The 19,777-nt window shown below is 41.2% G+C and overlaps 1 protein-coding gene across 2 annotated transcripts in view; it reads right to left on the bottom strand.

Annotated features, from left to right (window-relative positions):
• Nucleotides 1-12,355: 12,355 nt before the first annotated feature.
• KIAA1958 (KIAA1958 ortholog) overlaps nt 12,356-19,777 on the bottom strand; it is a 180,144-nt gene continuing 172,722 nt past the window's right edge. For both annotated transcript variants that reach the window (XM_037739197.1, XM_017530369.2), the window contains one exon: nt 12,356-14,626. In XM_037739197.1, the coding sequence (XP_037595125.1) occupies nt 13,820-14,626 (807 nt within the window). In that variant the 3' untranslated portion in view covers nt 12,356-13,819. The remainder of the gene's footprint in view (nt 14,627-19,777) is intronic.

Genomic DNA, 19,777 nt, shown 5'->3' on the forward strand with positions numbered 1-19,777 from the left:
TGTTATTAAAAAGTCAAACAACAGAGGCTAGCGAGGTTGTGGAGAAAAAGGAACACGTTTACACTGTTGCTGGGAGCATAAATTAGTTCAACCATTGTGGAGGCCAGTGTGGTGATTCCTCAAAGACCGAGAGGCAGAAATACCATTTGGCCCAGCAATCTCATTACTGGTTATATACCCAAAGGAATATAAATCATTCTGTTAGAAAGATACATGCACTCGTATGTCCACTTCAGCACTATTCACAATAGCCAAGACATGGAATAATCCTAAAGGCCCATCACTGATGGACTGGATAAAGAAAATGTGGGACCTATACACCATGTATAGGAATACTATGTAGCCATAAAAAGGAACAAGATCATGTCTTTTGCAGGGACATGGATGGAGCTGGAAGCCATTATCCTCAGCAAACTAACACAGGAACAGAAAACCAAACATGGCATGTTCTCACTCATAAGTGGGAGCTGAATGACGACAACACATAGACACACGGTGGGGAACAACACACTCTGGGGCCTATCAGCAGTGGGGTGGAGGGAGAGAGAGCATCAGGAAGAACAGCTAATGGATGCTGGGCTTACTATCCAGGTGATGGGATGATCTGTGCAGCAAACCACCATGGCACACATCTACCTGTGCAACAAACCTGCACATCCTGCACATGTACCCTGGAACTTAAAAGTTGAAGGTAAAAAAAAAAGAGAAATCTAGGTCTACTTATGCTAAGGCCATGGAAGTGGATGAAACTGTCCTGGGAAAGTAAATGAAAGCGTCAAAGGATGAGGAGCCAGAGAGTATCCAGAGACGCTGCAGAAAAACCTGGCGACAAAGTAGCTCTCATGGAAACCATGATCATTGCAGGGGCAGGGGAGCTATTTCCCAAAGTGTGGTTATTGTGCCACTGGTGATGCTAAGAAGAAACTCTTGGGGTACGTATGGGCAAACACTTTGAATAGTTATGTATTTATATTTATTGCAAGTAATATAGCATTTATATAGTAATAGAAATAATAACCATAGCTAATAGTTACTATTTTTTCTTTCTTTTCTTTTTTTTTGAGGCAGGATCTCACTCTGTCACCCAGGCTGGAGTGAATCAGTACGATCTCAGTTCACTGCAGCCTCAACCTCCCCAGCTCAAGCGATCCTCCCACCTCAGCCTCCTGAGTAGCTGGGACTACACATGCATGCCACCAGACCCGGCTCATTTTTAATTTTCTGTGGAGATTGGGTCTCACAATGACCAGCTGAGGCTGGTCTCAAATTCCTGCCCTCAAGCGATCCTCCTACCTCAATCTCCCGTGTTGGGATTGCAGGCATGAATATTAGGCACCAGTCTAGTTACTGTTTTTTTCTCGACAGTTACTCTGTACCAGTCGTTGCTTTAAGTGCTTTGTATGTATTAATATTCTTATTCTTTGCTTTGATATAAATTCAAGTAAAAATGAATCAATTTAAAGAAAATACCAAAAAATAATAGGACAAGTGGACTCAGTTATCGCAAACATTGTAAAGGTGCTACATAAATGACTGACAGTTGGGTGACAGTGCCCTGGCTGGACAGTATATACTGAGAAGTAGTGAGAAAGCAAGAGGAATCCGGCTGGGCGCGGTGGCTCAAGCCTGTAATCCCAGCACTTTGGGAAGCCGAGGCAGGCGGATCACCTGAGGTCAGGAGTTGGAGACCAGACTGGCCAACGTGGTGAAACCCTGTGTCTACTAAAAATACAAAAAATTAGCTGGGCGTGGTGGCGGGTGCCTGTAATCGCAGCTATTTGGGAGGCTGAGGCAGGAGAATGACTTGAACCCTGGAGGTAGACGCTGCAGTGACCTGAGATGGCGCCATTGCACTCCAGCCTGGGCAACAAGAATGAAACTCCATCTTTGAAAAAAAAAAAAAAGGAATCCATGGTACTGATCTCTACCTAGTAGTCTACACATGTACTGAGAATACAGAACAAAAGGAAACATCTGAAGCATAGTTTTCCCTGCCTAGGGGGGAGGTCAAATCACATCCTTTCAATTCTGGGCCATTATTCAAGGACATGTGACAACAAAGCACAAATACTTATTAACTAGTAACAAAAATGTATTTGTTATTACTGGGCTTTAGAGTCCTTAGTAATGTCCTAAAAGATTCACTGTATTCTTTGAATCTGGCCAAACTCTTCAACATGATTGCCATAGTTAAGTATATTAGAAACGTGCTAAATTACTTCCTTGATTGCATTTTGAACATTTCAGCAGCTGAGTACACTGTAAATACCCCAGCAGGAATTTTTATTTCTCATCCTTATTTCTTTGGGATCCCCTGAGAAATACAAGAATGTTGTTTATTGCTGAAATACATCTTGTTTAATGTCTTTCATGTTTGTCCCTGGTGTCTAACCAGAAAAGATGGTGATGGAAACTCTCCTAGGCAGAGGAAGGAATAAAACAGGGAAACCGAAAGGAAGAGAAGGAAAAGGAAATGTACTGGGGAAGGATGGGAAGATGGGGACATGGGGACACACACCTTCTAAAATAAGCCAGGACGTACTGGCATGAGACCCCTTCGGGCCCAGGGAGGCAATGTTGTGAGGTATCAATGAGGGTGAGGACCCCAGGGTCCCTGAGGGATCTAACCCCCTGCCCCACTAGTGCTCCCCAGGAGTGTTTGTCCCCGAGGCAGAGGAGAAGGCCATGTGGCATTCCAGGCCCTTGGACCTCCTGGCTCAGTTTGCCAACTTCACAGTGTGACTGGATCCCATCTCTGTCTAGACGTCATAACTACAGTTCTCTTAGGGCTGCTGGGATCAACCCCAATTCTTCCACAAATCTGCTTATGGTCTGCATTAAAGGGAGAGAACAAAATGTGTTCCCAGGCTCCGTCGTGTGGTAGGTACAAACGAGGCCAAGTTCAAAGTAACGGCTTCAACTCCACTGGCTCCTATCATCCCTGCCACCACCCAGCGCGCTCACCTGGAAGATCTACCTGCGATCTGCTCTTGTCAGCATTATGTTCTCAGGTCTCTCCTTTCAGCTAGAAGATTCTGTGGTTCTGCGAGACCAAGGAGGAGGCTTGTGGAATCTCTAGTGCAGGAGCTTTTTGTGTTTTGTTGTTTTTTTTACATTTTCCTTCATGGAAAATTTTAAACATATAGGAAAGAACAGGGAAGAGGGTAATGAGCCCTCGCATACTCATCACAGGTAATTTCACAAGTATCTGCTCAAGGCCAATTTGTACTCCACCTGTGCCTCCTTGTACTCTACCCTCTGGATTATTTTGAAGGAAATGCTTAAGTAATTTAGAATTTACCTCAAAAAAATAAACTCTATCTTTAAAGACATTGAGTACAACAGTTTTAAAAAGTGGATTTCTTACTTTGGGAGGCCGAGGTGGGCAGATCACTTGAGGTCAAGAGTTCAAGACCAGCCTGGCCAACACGGTGAAACCCCGTCTCTACTAAAAATACAAAAATTAGCTGGACATGGTGGCAGGTACCTGTAGTCCCAGCTACTTGGGAGCTAAGGCAGGAGAATCGCTTGAACCCTGGAGGCGGAGGTTACAGCGAGCTGAGATTGCGCCATTGCACTCCACCTAGCCTGGACAACAAGAGTGAAACTGCATCTCGAAAAAAAAAAAAAAAATGAAGTATTTTTCAGAAAATTGTTTCTTAGAAATTACTTTTAACTGCTCTATATACAGAACAGCAAATTTCTACATTAAAAGTTTACAAATTAAATGTAGTCTCCAAAAGCCATACATAATCATTTAAAGAGCAGAAAAACGTTAATTAGCATGTACACAATGGTCAATATTCAGTCACCGGGATATCATCCCAAATGAGACCTCAAGCCTCCCCAGTGAGGCAAATCTAAGTCAGAAAACAAGAGGGAACTCCACTGGAACAACTACTCTACCCAGGGGATTGGCTCGGAGGCACAGAATATGGGTGGAATTCTCCTCAAGTCCTAACATCGCAAACTACAAAGACAAACATTACATTACCTCCAGGAATGCGACACTGAAAAAACTCTTCAGACACCAGACATGCTGCTGATTAAGTTAAAATAACTAAGTTAAGAAAATGGGCAAAGTATACATTAAATTTTTTTATTGTTCAAAAATCTGGGTTGAACAGTCAAGCTGCATATACATAAGTGAACCCAAACAACCACGACGATAACAACTTTTAAAAAATAACCCCGCCCCTTACAAATTGTTAACAGACTATTGGACTGTCAACTGGAGGGCTGGACGGGATGAACAAGAAAATTCCTTCCAATGCTGACACTCTAGGACAGAAAATAGGAGTGACACCCGCTTTCCCGCTCATGTGCCCCCACATCCACAGGGATGTATGCACAGGTGTGGCCATCTGGGGAAAGAAAGAAAAAGTTGGGAGATGGTACAATAACATCATTCACGTTACTGACCATTCCTACATCGTTCACAATGATGTTTCCAGTGTTAAGTAATCACGGGTATCCTCCTGTATGTTAAAACAAAATTACTGAGCAGCGAAAACATTAGGACAGTTTTGTTGCTATTATTTGGAAAATACTAGCATAGAAAATATTGAAATTTTAAATAAAAGCATTGCGCTTCTTATCTAAATAGTTAAACTGAACAGACTTTTGTCAGTTACAGCTAAGCAAGAGGACACTGGGACAGGCTGTACTTGGCATCTACCCAGAAGAAATTCTCTCCATCTCTTTGGGAAGAGGTTTTGCTCTGTTTCAGAATGAAAAACTAAGGAAGCATAAAGCAATCCATTGCCTAATCCACAGCTAAATTTAAAGCTTACGTGCTGGTGTCGTTGAATATTTAGAGTTTAAATTGGCAAAACAACTTGGGGCACAGATAAAACCGCTCTGTTATTGCCAGGAAGGAACTGAGCATTGGAGCTGACGATACTCTACACTCCTGTGTGTTTTCAGGGCCTTCCATTGCATGGAAATGAAAAAAAACAAAACAAAATAACCCAGCTTTAGTTCTAACACTGACATTGTAGACTCCAGAAGTAATTCGGATTTTTAAAACTGCATCATTCCCTTAATATCCGAATTTAAGCAGTGTTCCATAAAACTTCAAGTACAGCTAAGGAAAGCACCTCACTGCCCCAGGCCATCTTTCTGCTGTTGAAATTGAACTTTTCTTTGCATTTGTATTCTAAAACAAGCTTTGCTGTTTTCCTGATTGCTTTTTGAAACACACAGGATATTCTGCGAGTTTCTGATTTTGTTCTGCGTTTGAGGAGCATGGAGAAGCATGTGGGCTTCAATCAACAAGCTCTAGTCTGGGCTATCAGACCCCAAGTGGTGGGGACGCCTTGGCTTTTCTCATGTGGAAGCAAGGGACTCTTTCAGGATAGACTGTTTTAAATGGTGGAGGGGAAAATCGAGAGCAATTTATATTTTATTTGTAAAAGACATACCTGATTTTCTATTTACATCATAATGATCATGCATCATTTCAGTAATAAAAATGAAGAAGCATGATGCTGTGGTATGGCAATGATTACACCTTCTTGTATTAATTTAGCCCATTCATATGAGAACTTTGGGTGCTTTTAGATATGTAGCTTCTAGCCATATTAACTATTTAAAAGCATACATACCCTTCCTCTAGTGGATAATGTCCCGGTATTTAATAGTCCCATGAAATTATGATACTAAGCAAATATCGTTTTATTTAAATCAAACTTTGTAGGCTGCTGTACAACTTATTATCTTTGTAATTACATAGCTCATATATTTCCTGGATGGCTATCATAACTAAAAGTTCTATATCTTAACATATGAAACATGTATAAAATTCTAAAGTCACAACTTTTCCCCCTCACAATTCCCTGTTGTTTCCTGGCATTTGGTGCTATAGAGTAGAAGTCTGAAGCCAGATGCTCTTTGGTTTTCTTACAGGCAATTTGTAACCATTTTTTTTTTTTTTTTTTGAGACAGAATCTCACTCTGTGGCCCATGTTGGGAGTACAGTGGTACGATCTTGGCTCACTGCAACCTCTGCCTCCCAGATTCAAGCAATTCTCTTGCCTCAGCCTCCCAAGTGGCTGGAATTACAGGCATGTGCCAAAACATCTGGCTAATTTTTGTATATTTAGTAGAGACAGGGTTTCACCATGTTGACCAGGCTGGTCTTGAACTCCTAACCTCAGGTGATCTGCCTGCTTCGGCCTCCCAAAGTGCTCGGATTACAGGCATGAAACACCACGCCCGGCCTGTCCACTTTTTTATATGCCTCATTTTACTTTTTTCTCTATACTCATCCTTCAAATGTGGTCCTTTCTTCCCAGACCCTGTTCACGTGAATGTTGAATCCCTTTTTCAGTTAAATCCCAGGTCAATGGTAAGCTGATGAACATACTTCCAAGTCCAATTTCTAGTTCACCACTTTTCTATTGAAGCAGCATCCCTTTCCTTCCTATTTGCCTGGTTTTCTGGATCTCTGAACCAACATCATACATAAAAAAAAAAAAATCATAGTATTTGCATGTTCCGATACTCAGGTATTTACTGTTTGTACCTTCATTTAAAGGGCTTTATTCTCGGGATGCACCATAGGTCTAATAGTCCTTCTCTGCTTTCTACTCATGTTTTAGCTCTAAGATTTACCTGGGACTGAATGAAGAGGAAGTGAGGTGGGGAGAAAGAAGAGAGGATGGGTATAGAACTTTTTCTCTTCCCGGTGTAACAGTGGTTAAGAGCATTAGCTAGTATTTCTTGGGTTAGGAGCTCTGACTCTGAGTAAGGTGACAGACAGGATTGGGGAGGAGTACTAAACAGCTTTCACATTTTGAATTTTACAGGGTCTCTGTTGCATGAAGCCAAGGACTGACCTACAACTTGGAAACTTCTGCCCCAAGCTACCTCCACATGCCTCCTAAATTACGTCAATTCCTTCTAGATTCTAGAATTGAGATTTGGCCCTCTTCTGGGTTTTTCTGGGAAGGTACAAGAAGTTCACTAGGGTCTTCTGTGAGGCGAATGTCATTTTGCCAGATGCAGTTCTATTAATTTTTAAAAATCTAAATCTTCCAGCTATGATATGGAGGAGAGAGTTCTGGACCAATTCTCTAGTCCTGAATCTGTTACTTATTGTTGGCTGACCTTGGATGGGCCCTTTAATATCTCTGGCCTTAAATTTCTTTATTGATAAACTGGAAGAATTTGACTAGATGATCTCAGAGTTTCCAATAATCTATTGCTTTCTAAGTCTCAAAAGAGAAAATAAATAAATATGTCCTGATTTTTTAAAAAAAGAACAGAAAACAAATGAGTAGGTAAGTATGTTTTTCCACTTTGAGAGGCCGAGGCAAGTGGATCACTGAGGTCAGGAGTTTGAGAACAGCCTGGCCAACATGGCAAAACCTCATCTCCACTAAACATACAAAAATTAGCCAGATGTGGTGGTACATGCTTGTAATCTCAGCTATTTGGGAGGCTGAGGTGGGAGGATTGCTTAAACCCAGGAGGCAGAGATTGCAGTAAGCAGACATTGAACCACTGTAGTCTAGCCTGGGCAACAGAGTGAGACTCCATCTCAAAAATTTAAAAAGTATATTTTTCTATGACAGCACTGTAGCCTACACATTATAAAAATCCTCTGACCAAAATTAAATAACAAAAGTAAAAAACCTGAGCATATAATTGTGGCATAAGTTAGGAACTCTTTTACTTTTTAAGCAGTGAGTCCAATGTCAAAACAGGTGCAGCTTGTAAACTAACTGGTTTTATTAGAATAAATTCACATGACCATCTGCCCTTTAAGGTAGATGACAAGTAATATAAATTGGATAAAGATGGAAGGTTCTCAGTAGGCAGAAAATGCTGGGGAACTGCCAAGCTTTCCAGAAACGATTAAATTCCCAAGTGACCAATCATTTAGTAAGAGAGTACATAGAGGGTGTGACACAGCACGGATTGAGAAACGAAATATTTGCCAAACAAACAGAAACTGTGTTTAATTTTTTTAAAGTTAAAGGACTTCCATGGCCTTCAGGAAGCAGTTTTGTCTCATGGAGTGAGCACTAGATTTGGAGTTAAAAAACATGCATTCTCCAACTTACAAACTTAACTTCTCCAACTTATCGGGGAGATTTTGGGAAGTTTAACTTCTCTGAGCCTAGATTCTCAATAAGGAAATATGTCTAATTATTTCTAATGGAAATAATTAGACATATCTTGTAGAGCTATTGTAAAAATTACATGAGAATATATGGTGGCTGAAAGAAAGCACTTAACACAGTGTTAGTCAAATCTGAGCCTTCTAGAAATTTTTTTTTTTTTTTTTTTTGAGACGGAGTTTCGCTCATTACCCAGGCTGGAGTGCAATGGCGCGATCTCGGCTCACCGCAACCTCTGCCTCCTGGGTTCAGGCAATTCTCCTGCCTCAGCCACCCGAGTAGCTGGGACTACAAGCGTGCGCCACCATGCCCAGCTAATTTTTGTATTTTTAGTAGAGACGGGGTTTCACCATGTTGACCAGGATGGTCTCGATCTCTTGACCTCATGATCCACCCGCCTCGGCCTCCCAAAGTGCTGGGATTACAAGCGTGAGCCACCGCACCCAGCCGAAATTTTTATTTGAACAAATCAGTAGATGCAACAACCAGAGTTAAATGCAAATTAATCACATTGGTTATACTGACCATCAAGTATCTAGGAGCCTATTCTTATCTCAATGGGGGGAGAAAGAGTTATTTAATTGCTATTAATAATAATGGAACTAAAATATATCTATATATTATCCAGTGATTTTTTGGGTCTTATTACGTATTTCCTGAAATAATTAACTTCCATATGAGCTGTATTAGCTAAATAATAAAGTGCTTTAACTGAGCACAACAATCAGATTCTGGTCAACCACTAAACATGGGAAAATTCTGTAGATTTTTTGGACTGTAATGAACTAGAAATATTCAAAATCATAATAATAATGGGTAAACTTTGCCGGAAGGATGGGCAGCCTTCCTCCAAGAAGTCTTGGGAAATCCTGTGATGTCGGAATACATATGTCAGATGGAAGAATTTCCAGAGATGTTCATTTAGTTACCATACTCTATGGTCTCTTCTCTTAGAAAGCGAGTGCTGTAGTCGGTCACTACTAATCCCTCCCTCCTACTGTTTAATTAGGGTGATTGATTTATATGGGAAAATGCAACAAAGATTTTTACTACGAACACTGCCCACATGATGGAATGTTTCTCTTTTCACACAGAGTATTAAAAATTTACTCCAAAAACAAAAGCATTCAAAAATATATACAAGTTTGAAACTTTTAATACATATTTCTGTTCAGAGCTGTTAACAACTTTTAACTACGTATGGGCCTTATCTTAGACTACACTGGAGATCATGTAGAGAAAATGAGGTAACTCTTTTTTGAGGTCTTCACTGTTTGCATTCACTGATGCCTAAAGGTAACTGGTTACTAGCTCAAAAGCTTTTAGCAATCCACATCTCATAAAAGCAACAAAGAGATGGATGTTTGATAAGGATAATATCTAAGCATTCTGTTTATTTAAGTGGTAATGGTGTGGACTGTGTTAGCCTAAACTGAGAAAAATGATCAATATTCTGCTGCTTCAAGACAGTGAAATAATTTTAGAAGTTGTGGAATTTGAAAATTAAAGAAAAGTCTTATTCCTAAAGAAGGCATCCCAATACAGTGAGAAATTACGAGATTAACTATCTTCGGGAATTAGGAATTCCTTCAGGAATTAGGAATTTTGCATCCTAGCTCTGCCACTTCCTAACTATATGACCTTGAAGAATTGCAGAAGCGTAACATGGTTCACCGTGGAGACAATCCATCCCACCGATGCCACTTTATAACTAAGGAAAGTGATACTGGCACTTGCCCAAGTGGGAGGGAAGTAGCTCCGAGTCTAGTTATCTTTTGAGTAGAGCAAGACACTTCCATTTCTATAAGAGTATTACTTTGTCCAGATTCTCCTAATGACTATGTCTATGAAAACGCTGAGTGTGGCATATAGTGCTTGATGCTTTTAATAAGGTCGAATTAAAATAAAAATCAAAGTAACCAAATTTCACATTTCTTCAAACACCATTTATCAGCCAGGGCAAACTAATGCAGCATAAAATCCAAGGAAAGCTGGAAAATGCCACATGACCAAGGAGACCCTTCTTTCACAGCTTTGGTTAGGTACGTCCGTAAAATTCCTTTTTGCAAACACGTTTTAAACAATGGAAAAACCTTCTCATAAAGCCCCATAAGGCTTTTCTGTTCTTCCTTCACTTGTTTTTGCTTATATCTGAGGTATCAGAGCTTGGGTGTGTTGGAGGTAGAATTCATGGGTGAAAATGTGTTAACTTGACCAGATCATCAGGTTTGGTTTCTTCAAGTTTAACAGTTTAAGGGAGACAGAATCTCCATAATGGAAGAAGTAAGTGGTATAATGCAAATTAGTTAAACAATATTAATTATTACCAAAAGTTGTTAACTAAGCTAGCTAACATTTATTGTGTGCTTATGATGTGCCTGGTACTGCATTAAACTCTTTATATTCAATTGAATCATACCCTTTAAGGTGACATCCTAGCTTCTGTGCCAGAGTAAGCTTCCAATGGGAAGTCTGCTTAGATTCTGGGGTAGCGATAGCCAGAAAGCAGGGCTCACTTTAGAGCAGATGTGAAAGGTGCTGTGGACAACAGCTCACCAGAAGGACACTCCATGGGTCCTCTTGTAACATCTACAGCACCACCCGCCTCGACACAGAGCCCGGGGCAACTTGCGCTTAAATAACCTTGTGAATTCTTGATATTTCTTTCTACTTGGGAGCACAAAAAAACCCAAAGGTAAGTGGAGAAAATGCTCTTTACCTCCCCACTTCTTTCTCTAAGGAATTCCCCTTTCTATTGCATTAGGTCAAGAGCAGAAAGTCATGGAGTCCCCAGAAGGTAAGGTTTAGAGCTGACTGGAAGCCAGAACAACTACCTTAGAATACCAACGAGGACTGCTACTCTGGCCCCCTTGAGACCTCAGAGGACGACTATGGCCAAACACATGGACAGGGGCTTTGCCATTTTATTTATTTTTATTTTTTGAGACGGAGTCTAGCATTGTTGCCCAGGCTGGAGTACAGTGGTGTGATCTTGGCTCACTGCAACCTCCACCTCCCAGGTTCAAGCAATTCTCCTGCCTCAGCCTTCCAAGTAGTGAGGATTACAGGTGCCTGCCACCATGCCCGGCTAATTTTTGTATTTTTAGTAGAGACGGAGTTTCCCCATGTTGGTCAGGCTGGTCTCGAACTCCTGACCGCAAGTGATCCACCCGCCTCAGCCTCCCAAAGTGCTAAGATTACAGGTATGAGCCACCATGCCCAGCTGCTTCACCATTTTAACAGGCTTACCAGGCTTGACCACATATTGTGTGTGTGTGTGTGTGTGTGTGTGTGTGTGTGTATGTGTATACTTATGTATATATGTGTATACACAGACATACACACACATACATGAGTGCATAATAGAGAAAGTACCTAGTACAATGGGTGGCACATGCTAGCATATGATGGCTGTGTTTTCTTCCTCACTCTTGTTCCCCAAGGTGGCATGTCATAAATAGCTGTTAGGCTGCTCAGACACAGTTCTTTCATTCCATCAAATGCCACTGAAGATCTGCCCTCCTGATTTTTATCATAATAATTCACTTCAGAACCCAGGGATTTTTATGGTACATCAACTAGATGATAGGCAACAAATTTGAGGCAGAGATGATTATTTAGCTGATGAAAAGCCACTACCAACAGAAAGATTACAACCTCTGGAGTAGTTACTGCTACTTCTGAAAAGATCCCAGTGATTCCTAATGGCAAGTTCTTCTTGAATCTAATCAAATAAAAATAGAGGTTTTATTTAATCAGGCTGCAGGCTTTGCCCAATAGTTCACATAGGTTGTATTTCAGTTTAAGTGCAGAACTGACAAAACAAAATATCCTTTGGGTGTTTAGCAAACTAAAGGAAATTGTGCCTAATGTTTTGTTTATTTCTTTTAAATCAAAACTCTAAGATTACTACAGGAAACCACACCAGAACATTATGTGATATCAAGTCATACCCTGATGATTAAATATGACCTGTTAGTTACATACAGACGGAGAAATGCCAAAATCAATCTCTATTCAGGAAAGGTCAACTAGTACACAAACTTACAGATGCACAGTGACTAACGAGGGAATAACATTAAATCTTAAGGCATCATTGGTTGAGTCTTCTCTGGTAAAGGAAATATTACCTATTTCAATGATTAGTATATGATTTTTTTAAGAAACCAATTAATTAAAATAAATACTAAAATAATGTTTTTTAAAAGAAAGGGGACTGATGTGAAGACTTCTACAAAATGAATTTGTATTGGAATTTTAATTTGGGATTAGAAAGCATATATAGGAGCATAATGGAATAAAGTTACAGGAGACTTTTCTCAAATACAAAGTCAGGGTCCCTAGAAATTACTGTTATTATTAATTAGCAGTCTTTGAGCTCCTTTTTCACGTGTTGCACTCAGGGGTAGTTATTAGAATATTCTGCTGATTTTTAAAGAATGTGGTGAGGTTGCATTTTGCCTGAGTGAAATGGTTTCAAACGGCATTACCTACCATGATGTGCTAATTTTGTAGCTACATCATTAATGCCGGGTTTGCTTACCTGGTGGTATGCCTAAATCATTGTGTCCCAAGCATTGGTGCCAACCTAAAATGATGACATCTATTGTGGCTGAAAAGTCATACACTGACAAAAATATTCCAAAGCTTAAGAAATTTGGGGGATCTGTGTTTTTTGCAGCTTGCTTGGTTAGATTTCCTTGGCTAAGACTAAAAATTACCTTTAGTTGTTTTATAGATCCAGTGCTATATGCTGATGGAATAAAGGGATGACATGAAGACAGACAGAAACCTCAAAAAATGTTCAAATCAAAAGAGCTCTCACATGGTGCTGAGAAATAAAACATAGGCACTTCTGCTTCAGGAGGTTTTCACATTTTGATCACAGATTGGCTTTTCTAAGCCCTTTTCTTTCACTACTAGAAATTCCCTCACGGTACAAACTGCTTAGTTCGCTAGAAGCCTTGTTCTCACAGACACCCCTCAGGTGTGTGAATCTTTTATCATAAAATTCTCTCCATTGACAGCCAAGATGGGGTTCTTCCCGCTGCTGGGAGCTGTGGATTGGCCCCTGCGTCCCTGTCAGATGACCAACTGTCGCTTGAGGATCTTCCCTGACATGTGGCTGCCTGCCCCCCAGAACCACGTTATCCACCAACAAAAACAAAGCAGCGTCAGGCGCAATCTGTCTTTTGAAACTAGGGAACGTGTCTGCCTCTCTCTGTTTCCTAATTGTGAGTGTAATTCAACAAAGTGTACAGTTTTCCTAACATCTAAAGCTACTGGGCTACTGGGATTTTTTTTTTTTTTTAAATAACTACTTAACAGTTTCCTTTTCTGTTCTTTTTTTTTTTTTTTTTTGAGAAAACCTGTGCTAGAAAGGCACTAGAGAAAATGAATTTCCTCACTCTTGTATGTAGCAATTATACACTGTGTTAGATTCTAAAAGCTAACAAAGTTGATACACATTTGGATAAAACATCTGCATGATTTAGACTCATCTACTTTCATTTGAAAAAGCAAACCCCAAGTTTTGGGGGAGAGCAGGCCACACCCAAGGGAGAGCCGCCAGTCTGGGAGGTCACACCTGGTCAGCCTCTGCCTCTGCAGAGCTCCGGCTGCTCCACACCCAGTCACGTGAGGGAGTGCCCACTGAGCAGGTGACAGGGCAGTGGCCAGGCCCCAGGGAGGGCTCACTGGCAGCAGCTGTGGGAGCCAAGCCTCCGGGAGACCTGAGTGAACGAGACAAAGGTGAAGTTCTCGCAGTTTTCCAGCTTGACCTTCTTGGCTAAGTTTGGGACAATTCCCCGAAGAGAGCGCAGCCCCATCCTCTGCTCCTCATACCACACGCTGCCCATGTCTGTGGCCTCCTTCCTGGCAGTCAGGTAGAAAGGGGACTTGGCCTCCATTTGGGTGGGTGGCCGGTGGATGTACATGTACTTGTAGAGGAGGCAGTAAGGGCACTGTTTGTGCCCCCGGGAATGCTCATGGTAGATTTTCCCGTGACACACTCTGGTGGAGCTACTCCGGCTCTCCCGCTTGACGCTGTCGGTCCGGGCAAAGTAGGGCTGGTTTTGGGGGTCTTTGAGCAGCTCGATGTCACCGTACATCAGATCTGCATGCTCCTGCAGCGTCCGCATGTTCAGGTACTGGCTGTTGTACTTGACCACTGTGGACAGGAGAGTAATAGGGTTGTCATCCCCCAGACACCCTGCCTGCCACATCTCCTCCTCGTCAGAAAGTGAGAAGTAGACAATGTTGCGAGAACGGGCGCCCGACATGCCTGCCTTACTCAGCACCCACAGCTTCTCCTTGAGTTTCTTGGTGGAGGAGCTGAAAGTGCTGCTGGTGATGGAAAAGCCCACACCTGCGTTCTTCAGGATGCGGTCCAGGCCTCGGCGAATGGCATGGAGCGAGGTGGCCAGGAAGTCTGAGCCGTCGCTCTTCTTAACGGTGACATAAAAGTTCTCGAGCAGTTCGTTCAACTTCACTGCAGGGATCTCAAATGAGACAAACACGGAGGTTACACACTCGACACTCACACAGCCAGACCCCTCCTTCCTTCTAATCCTCACCAGGGGCTGTGTTGTAGACAACACGTTTTGTGACCCCTTAGCACGACATAGTGGAAAGAATAGTGAATTCAAGCTGGAAGATCTAGGTTCCATACTTGGCTCCACCTAATCTTTTTAAACCTCAGTATTCCAATCTGCAAATTAGAACATCATAATCAATACCTTCTTCAAGGTTGTAATGCTTAAAGCAGAGGACCATGAAAGGGTCTGTAAATTCTAATGAACACCCACCCCAATACACATATATACATGTGTCTCCAAGTACATACGTGTGTGTGTGTCTGTCTGTGTGTGTGTATACACTTATTCGCTGTTTGTAACTTTGACTTCCTCTTGGATGCCCTTGGTTTTGTTTGCAAATTAGTTGCTTCCCTTTCCTTTAATAAAATTCAACCAAACTCTCTGAGGGATTCCTGAATTAAACAAACTCTGAATAACTTCATTGTTAATTTCCTTGATATCTGCACAGACTCCATTTAGTTACTAGACATAGTGCAGTAGGGAAAGACGTCTGATATATCCATTTTGCATGGCAAGTTAATGCTCCTTGATTTTTCACTTGAATTTATCTGAATAGGTCCTGAAATATCTGGCTTAATGAGCCATAGGTTTTCAATATCAGTTGTTTGTTTAAAAGATATGAAAAAGCTGGGCATGGTGGCTCATGCCTGTAATCCCAACACTTAGAGAAGCCAAGGTGGGCGGATCACCTGAGGTCAGGCATTCAAGACCAGCCTGGACAACATGGTGAAACCCTGTCTCTACTAAAAATACAGAATTAGCTGGGCATGGTTGTGCGTGCCTGTAGGTCCAGCTACTTGGGAGGCTAAGGCAGGAGAATTGCTTAAGCCGGGGAGGCAGAGGTCACAGTGAGCCGAGATTGCACCATTGCACTCCAGCCTGGGCGACAAGACCAAACCTCTATCTCAAAAAAAAAAAAGATACGAAAAAGTTACTGACTATCCTGACAGAATGAGCTCCTTATTTAGAGATGGTAAGGAAGCTTGGCTACTCAGAAAGCTTTATTTTCAAGATGGAACTACGAAGGCAAACCAGACCTTGTTCATGGTCTATTCAAGCTGAATACATATTCTAGGACAATTAGAAAGTGCCAATAAAATTTTTTTATTGATTAGAAACTGGACAGGTAACATTCATTCTTCTAATAGTCCTTAATTAAGGAGGAAATAAAAGCTGAATTATAGACTAAAAATTAACTAAACTGAAAACATTATACATGAAAATGTATGAGATACTGCTAAATATACATCATAAATATACATCATAGTCTCGAATGACATTGTTAGAAAACTTTATTGAGAATAAGCAAACTGATTATTCAACTCAAAAAGTTAAAAAACGTAAACTAAACTCAAAAATTGGAGAGTGGGGTTGGGCACGGTGGCTCATGCGTGTAATTCCAGCACTTTGGGAGGCCAACGTGGGTGCATCACTTGAGGTCAGGAGTTTGAGACCAGCCTAGTCAACATGGCGAAACCCCATTTCTACTAAAAAAATAGAAAAATTAGCCAGGCATGGTGGTGCACACCTCTAGTCCAGTCCCAGTTACTCGGGAGGCTGAGGCAGAAGAATTGCTTGAAACCACAAGGCAGAGGTTGGAGTGAGCCGAGATCATGCCACTGCACTCCAGCCTGGGCAACACAGCAAGATTCCATCTCAAAAAAAAAAAAAAATAGAGTGAATCAATAAAAATAAATAAATTAATGGACTAGAAAAGAAGTACACTGGGATAGATAAAAATGTAATCTTTGAAAAGACCTACAAAGCCAACAAACTTCTAGCAGGTCTGGCTTTATAAAGAGAGTGAGAAAGGAGGAAAGGAAATGTTTATACTTAAACCATATTAGGAGTAAGAAAGACTATACCTACAGAAAATGAAGAGAGAAAAGAATATGAACGGACATCACATACTTATACATATTAATCTGAAAACTTAAGATAGCCTGAACAATTATCTAGCAAATATAATTACTGGGTTCAATACAAGATAAAACATCTGAATAGCCCCAAAGAGTGTGAAATGATTGTCAAACATGTATATTGTTCCTAAAATGATGGCTTTATGGAATCAGTTCAGCTTTTCTTTTTCATTTAAACAGTTTCCAGAGCATAGGAAAAAGACAGAAAGGCTCTTCATTTTTTTCTAACCCAAATCTGACCAATATTACATTAAAACCCAAAGTATAACTTCCCCAAGAAAAATACAAGCAATTTTCATTTTGCATGTTATTGGGTTAAACAGAATATGTACACATCAGTACCATGCAAAACAAGGGCATGGCTCTGATATGCACAGGTTCCAGTTCATATGGTACCTCTCAAAACAAAGACTGCCTGTGTAACCAAGTATCCCAGCCTTGAAATGCATTTTTTTTTTTTTTGAGACAGAGTCTCATTCAGTCGCCCAGGCTGGAGTGCAGTGGCATGATCTCAGTTCATTGCAGCCTCACTTCCTGGGTTCAAGTGATTCTCCTGCCTCAGCTTCTGAGTAGCTGGGACTACAGGCATGTGCCACCATACCCAGCTAGTTTTTATATTTTTTAGTAGAGACAGGGTTTCACCATGTTGGCCAGGCTGGTCTCAAATTCCTGACTTCAAGCGATCTGCCCACCTTGGCCTCCCAAAGTGCTGGGATTATAAGCATGAGCCACCGAGCCTGGCTAAAAGGCCTTGTAAAGTTTTGTTTTCCTTTCCTTCTGAGCCTCAGAATGTAGCCTTGAAAGGTACCTCAAGACCCTTTGTTTCCCTCCTCTCCTACCAGACACTCCCTTACACCATGCATATTTATCTAACTGTGTACTTATTCAACTTACACCAGGCACACTTATCTATGCACTTATTTAGAAGTTCCAGGGCTAATATGGAGACAAACCAGGCCTGGAAACCCAGTTGCAAAAATTCCAGAGATTACCTCAAGGCCATTCGTCAACAACCCAGCTACTGTTGAGACGAAGCCACCATGCTCCAGGTGGACCACAACTCAAGATATCCACTGGAAAAAGACACAGAGACCTTGTGCCCAGCAGCACTCCGCATGCCTCCCATTCCAAGTTCTCTTTTAAAGCCCCTCTCTCCAGCCAAAGTTTAAAATGGTTTCTTCAAGGCACTGTCATTTCCCCACTGCTAGTGCTGGAATAAAGTCACTTTCCTTTAACTGCATCTCATTTTTGTTACTGGCTTTGCAAGTGGTGAGCAGCTGCACCTGGGTTTGGTTACACCTGTGTTATCAAGTTAAATTTAGGACTGCAGTACACCAATACTGCATCAAAGCAAGGGGGGTTATTGTAGAATGTAAAAATGATTCATCTCTTTTTGTTTAATAGAGAGTGTCATGAGTTTTCGTTGGATGAATGGATTAATGATAATACATTCAAGGCATTATAGGAAGACAGAGAAAGGCATCAAACCTATTCTGTGAGCATCATGGGAAGTGTCTGACTCCTGAAGTGAACACAAAACGATTCCATCTTAATGAATATTTTAATAGAATTGACATTCACACATTAACGCAAAAAGTAACATGAACTTACAAATACTTGAAAAATATTTGAAAAAAAATGTGATATCCATTACAAATTTTTAAAAATTCGAATTCAAATTTAGATAGGAAGAAAAAGATCCTCTGACTATGATGAAGAGTAATTTACAGGCAAGAACTAGAAAAACTATACCCACAATGAAAACATTCAAATCTTTCTTATAAAGTCAGGAACAGGAAGAGCTTACTGAATATCACTGTTATTGTATAATACTGTTCTGGAGGTTCTAACTAACCAGGTAAGACAAGAAAAAGAAGACATATATACACATATATATGTATGCATGTATTTGGGAAAGGAAAAAGACAAAGTGTAATTTCTTTCTGATAATCTGGTTGTTGGTTCAGGAAACCCCAAGAGATTCAGCTCAAAAGTTATCAGAGTAGGTTAGTTGTATGCAAACTATAAGAAAAACAGCTTTCTGGCCCGGGCGCAGTGGCTCAGAAAGTAATCCCAGCACCTTGGGAGGCCGAGGCAGGTGGATCATCTGAGGTAGGGAGTTGGAGACCTGCCCTGACCAGTGTGGAGAAACCCCATCTGTACTAAAAAATATAAACTTAGCTGGGCATGGTGGCGCGTGCCTGTAATCCCAGCTACTCAGGAGGCTGAGGCAGGAGAATCGCTTGAACCCAGGAGGTGGAGGTTGCGGTGAGCCGAGATCGCACCATTGCATTCCAGCCTTAGCAACATGAGTGAAATTCCATCTCAACAAAACAACAGCTTTCTAAGATACCAGTGATAATCAGTTCCCAATAACCACTGCACTAAAACTCAGCTGACTTTGGATTTTTAGGTTGTCACTTGCAACTCCCTACTAGCAGGTGGTAACTCCCTTTATAGTAGTTGAGACTCCTTTGGTTGTGAGAGACAGACCAAACTTGCAGCTGAGGCAGAGAGGGCTATCAGAAGGAGTGGACTCTAAGGCCGTCAGGACTCTCATTATCCCTCATCTCTCCTTCTTTGTGCAGCGGCTTTTTTTCATATAGCTGCAAGCACGGCCACCTACCACTCCCCAAAATTGACATCTTAAAGTTTCAGGTTTAACAAGAGACCAACTCTCATTTTCAGGAGAAAAACACCCCAAAGCAGGATTCTGATTGGCCCTAATCCAAACAACTTGCCAAAAGGTAGTCCACTCTATCCATTCTCCTAACGTGATGGCTTCTGCAATAACCACGCAGAATTACAGAAGAGGAAGGCTCATAGAAGAAAGAGGAAGGGCTCCTGAAGAAGGGGTGCTGAGTAGAAAATCTTATTTTTTATGTTAGTGCTTTAAACAAGAACCAAAAAACAAATCTTTGATAGTTTCCTGCACACTTGGGATAAATTCCAAACTGTTTACTTTGTATTCAAGTCTTCACAGTCTGCTCCCACAGTATGTGAAGACAGTTACAATTCCCCTCCCTGTACACATGCCCTTTGGCAACATGACACTGCTGCTTCTCCTATCAAATAAAATCCATTTTTCCACCTCTTGAATCTGGGCTAGCCACGTGACTTATTTTAACCAGCAGAA

The sequence above is a fragment of the Cebus imitator genome, unplaced genomic scaffold, assembly GCF_001604975.1.
Source record: "Cebus imitator isolate Cc_AM_T3 unplaced genomic scaffold, Cebus_imitator-1.0 Scaffold64, whole genome shotgun sequence".
In the NCBI taxonomy this organism is placed as follows: Eukaryota; Metazoa; Chordata; class Mammalia; order Primates; family Cebidae; genus Cebus; species Cebus imitator.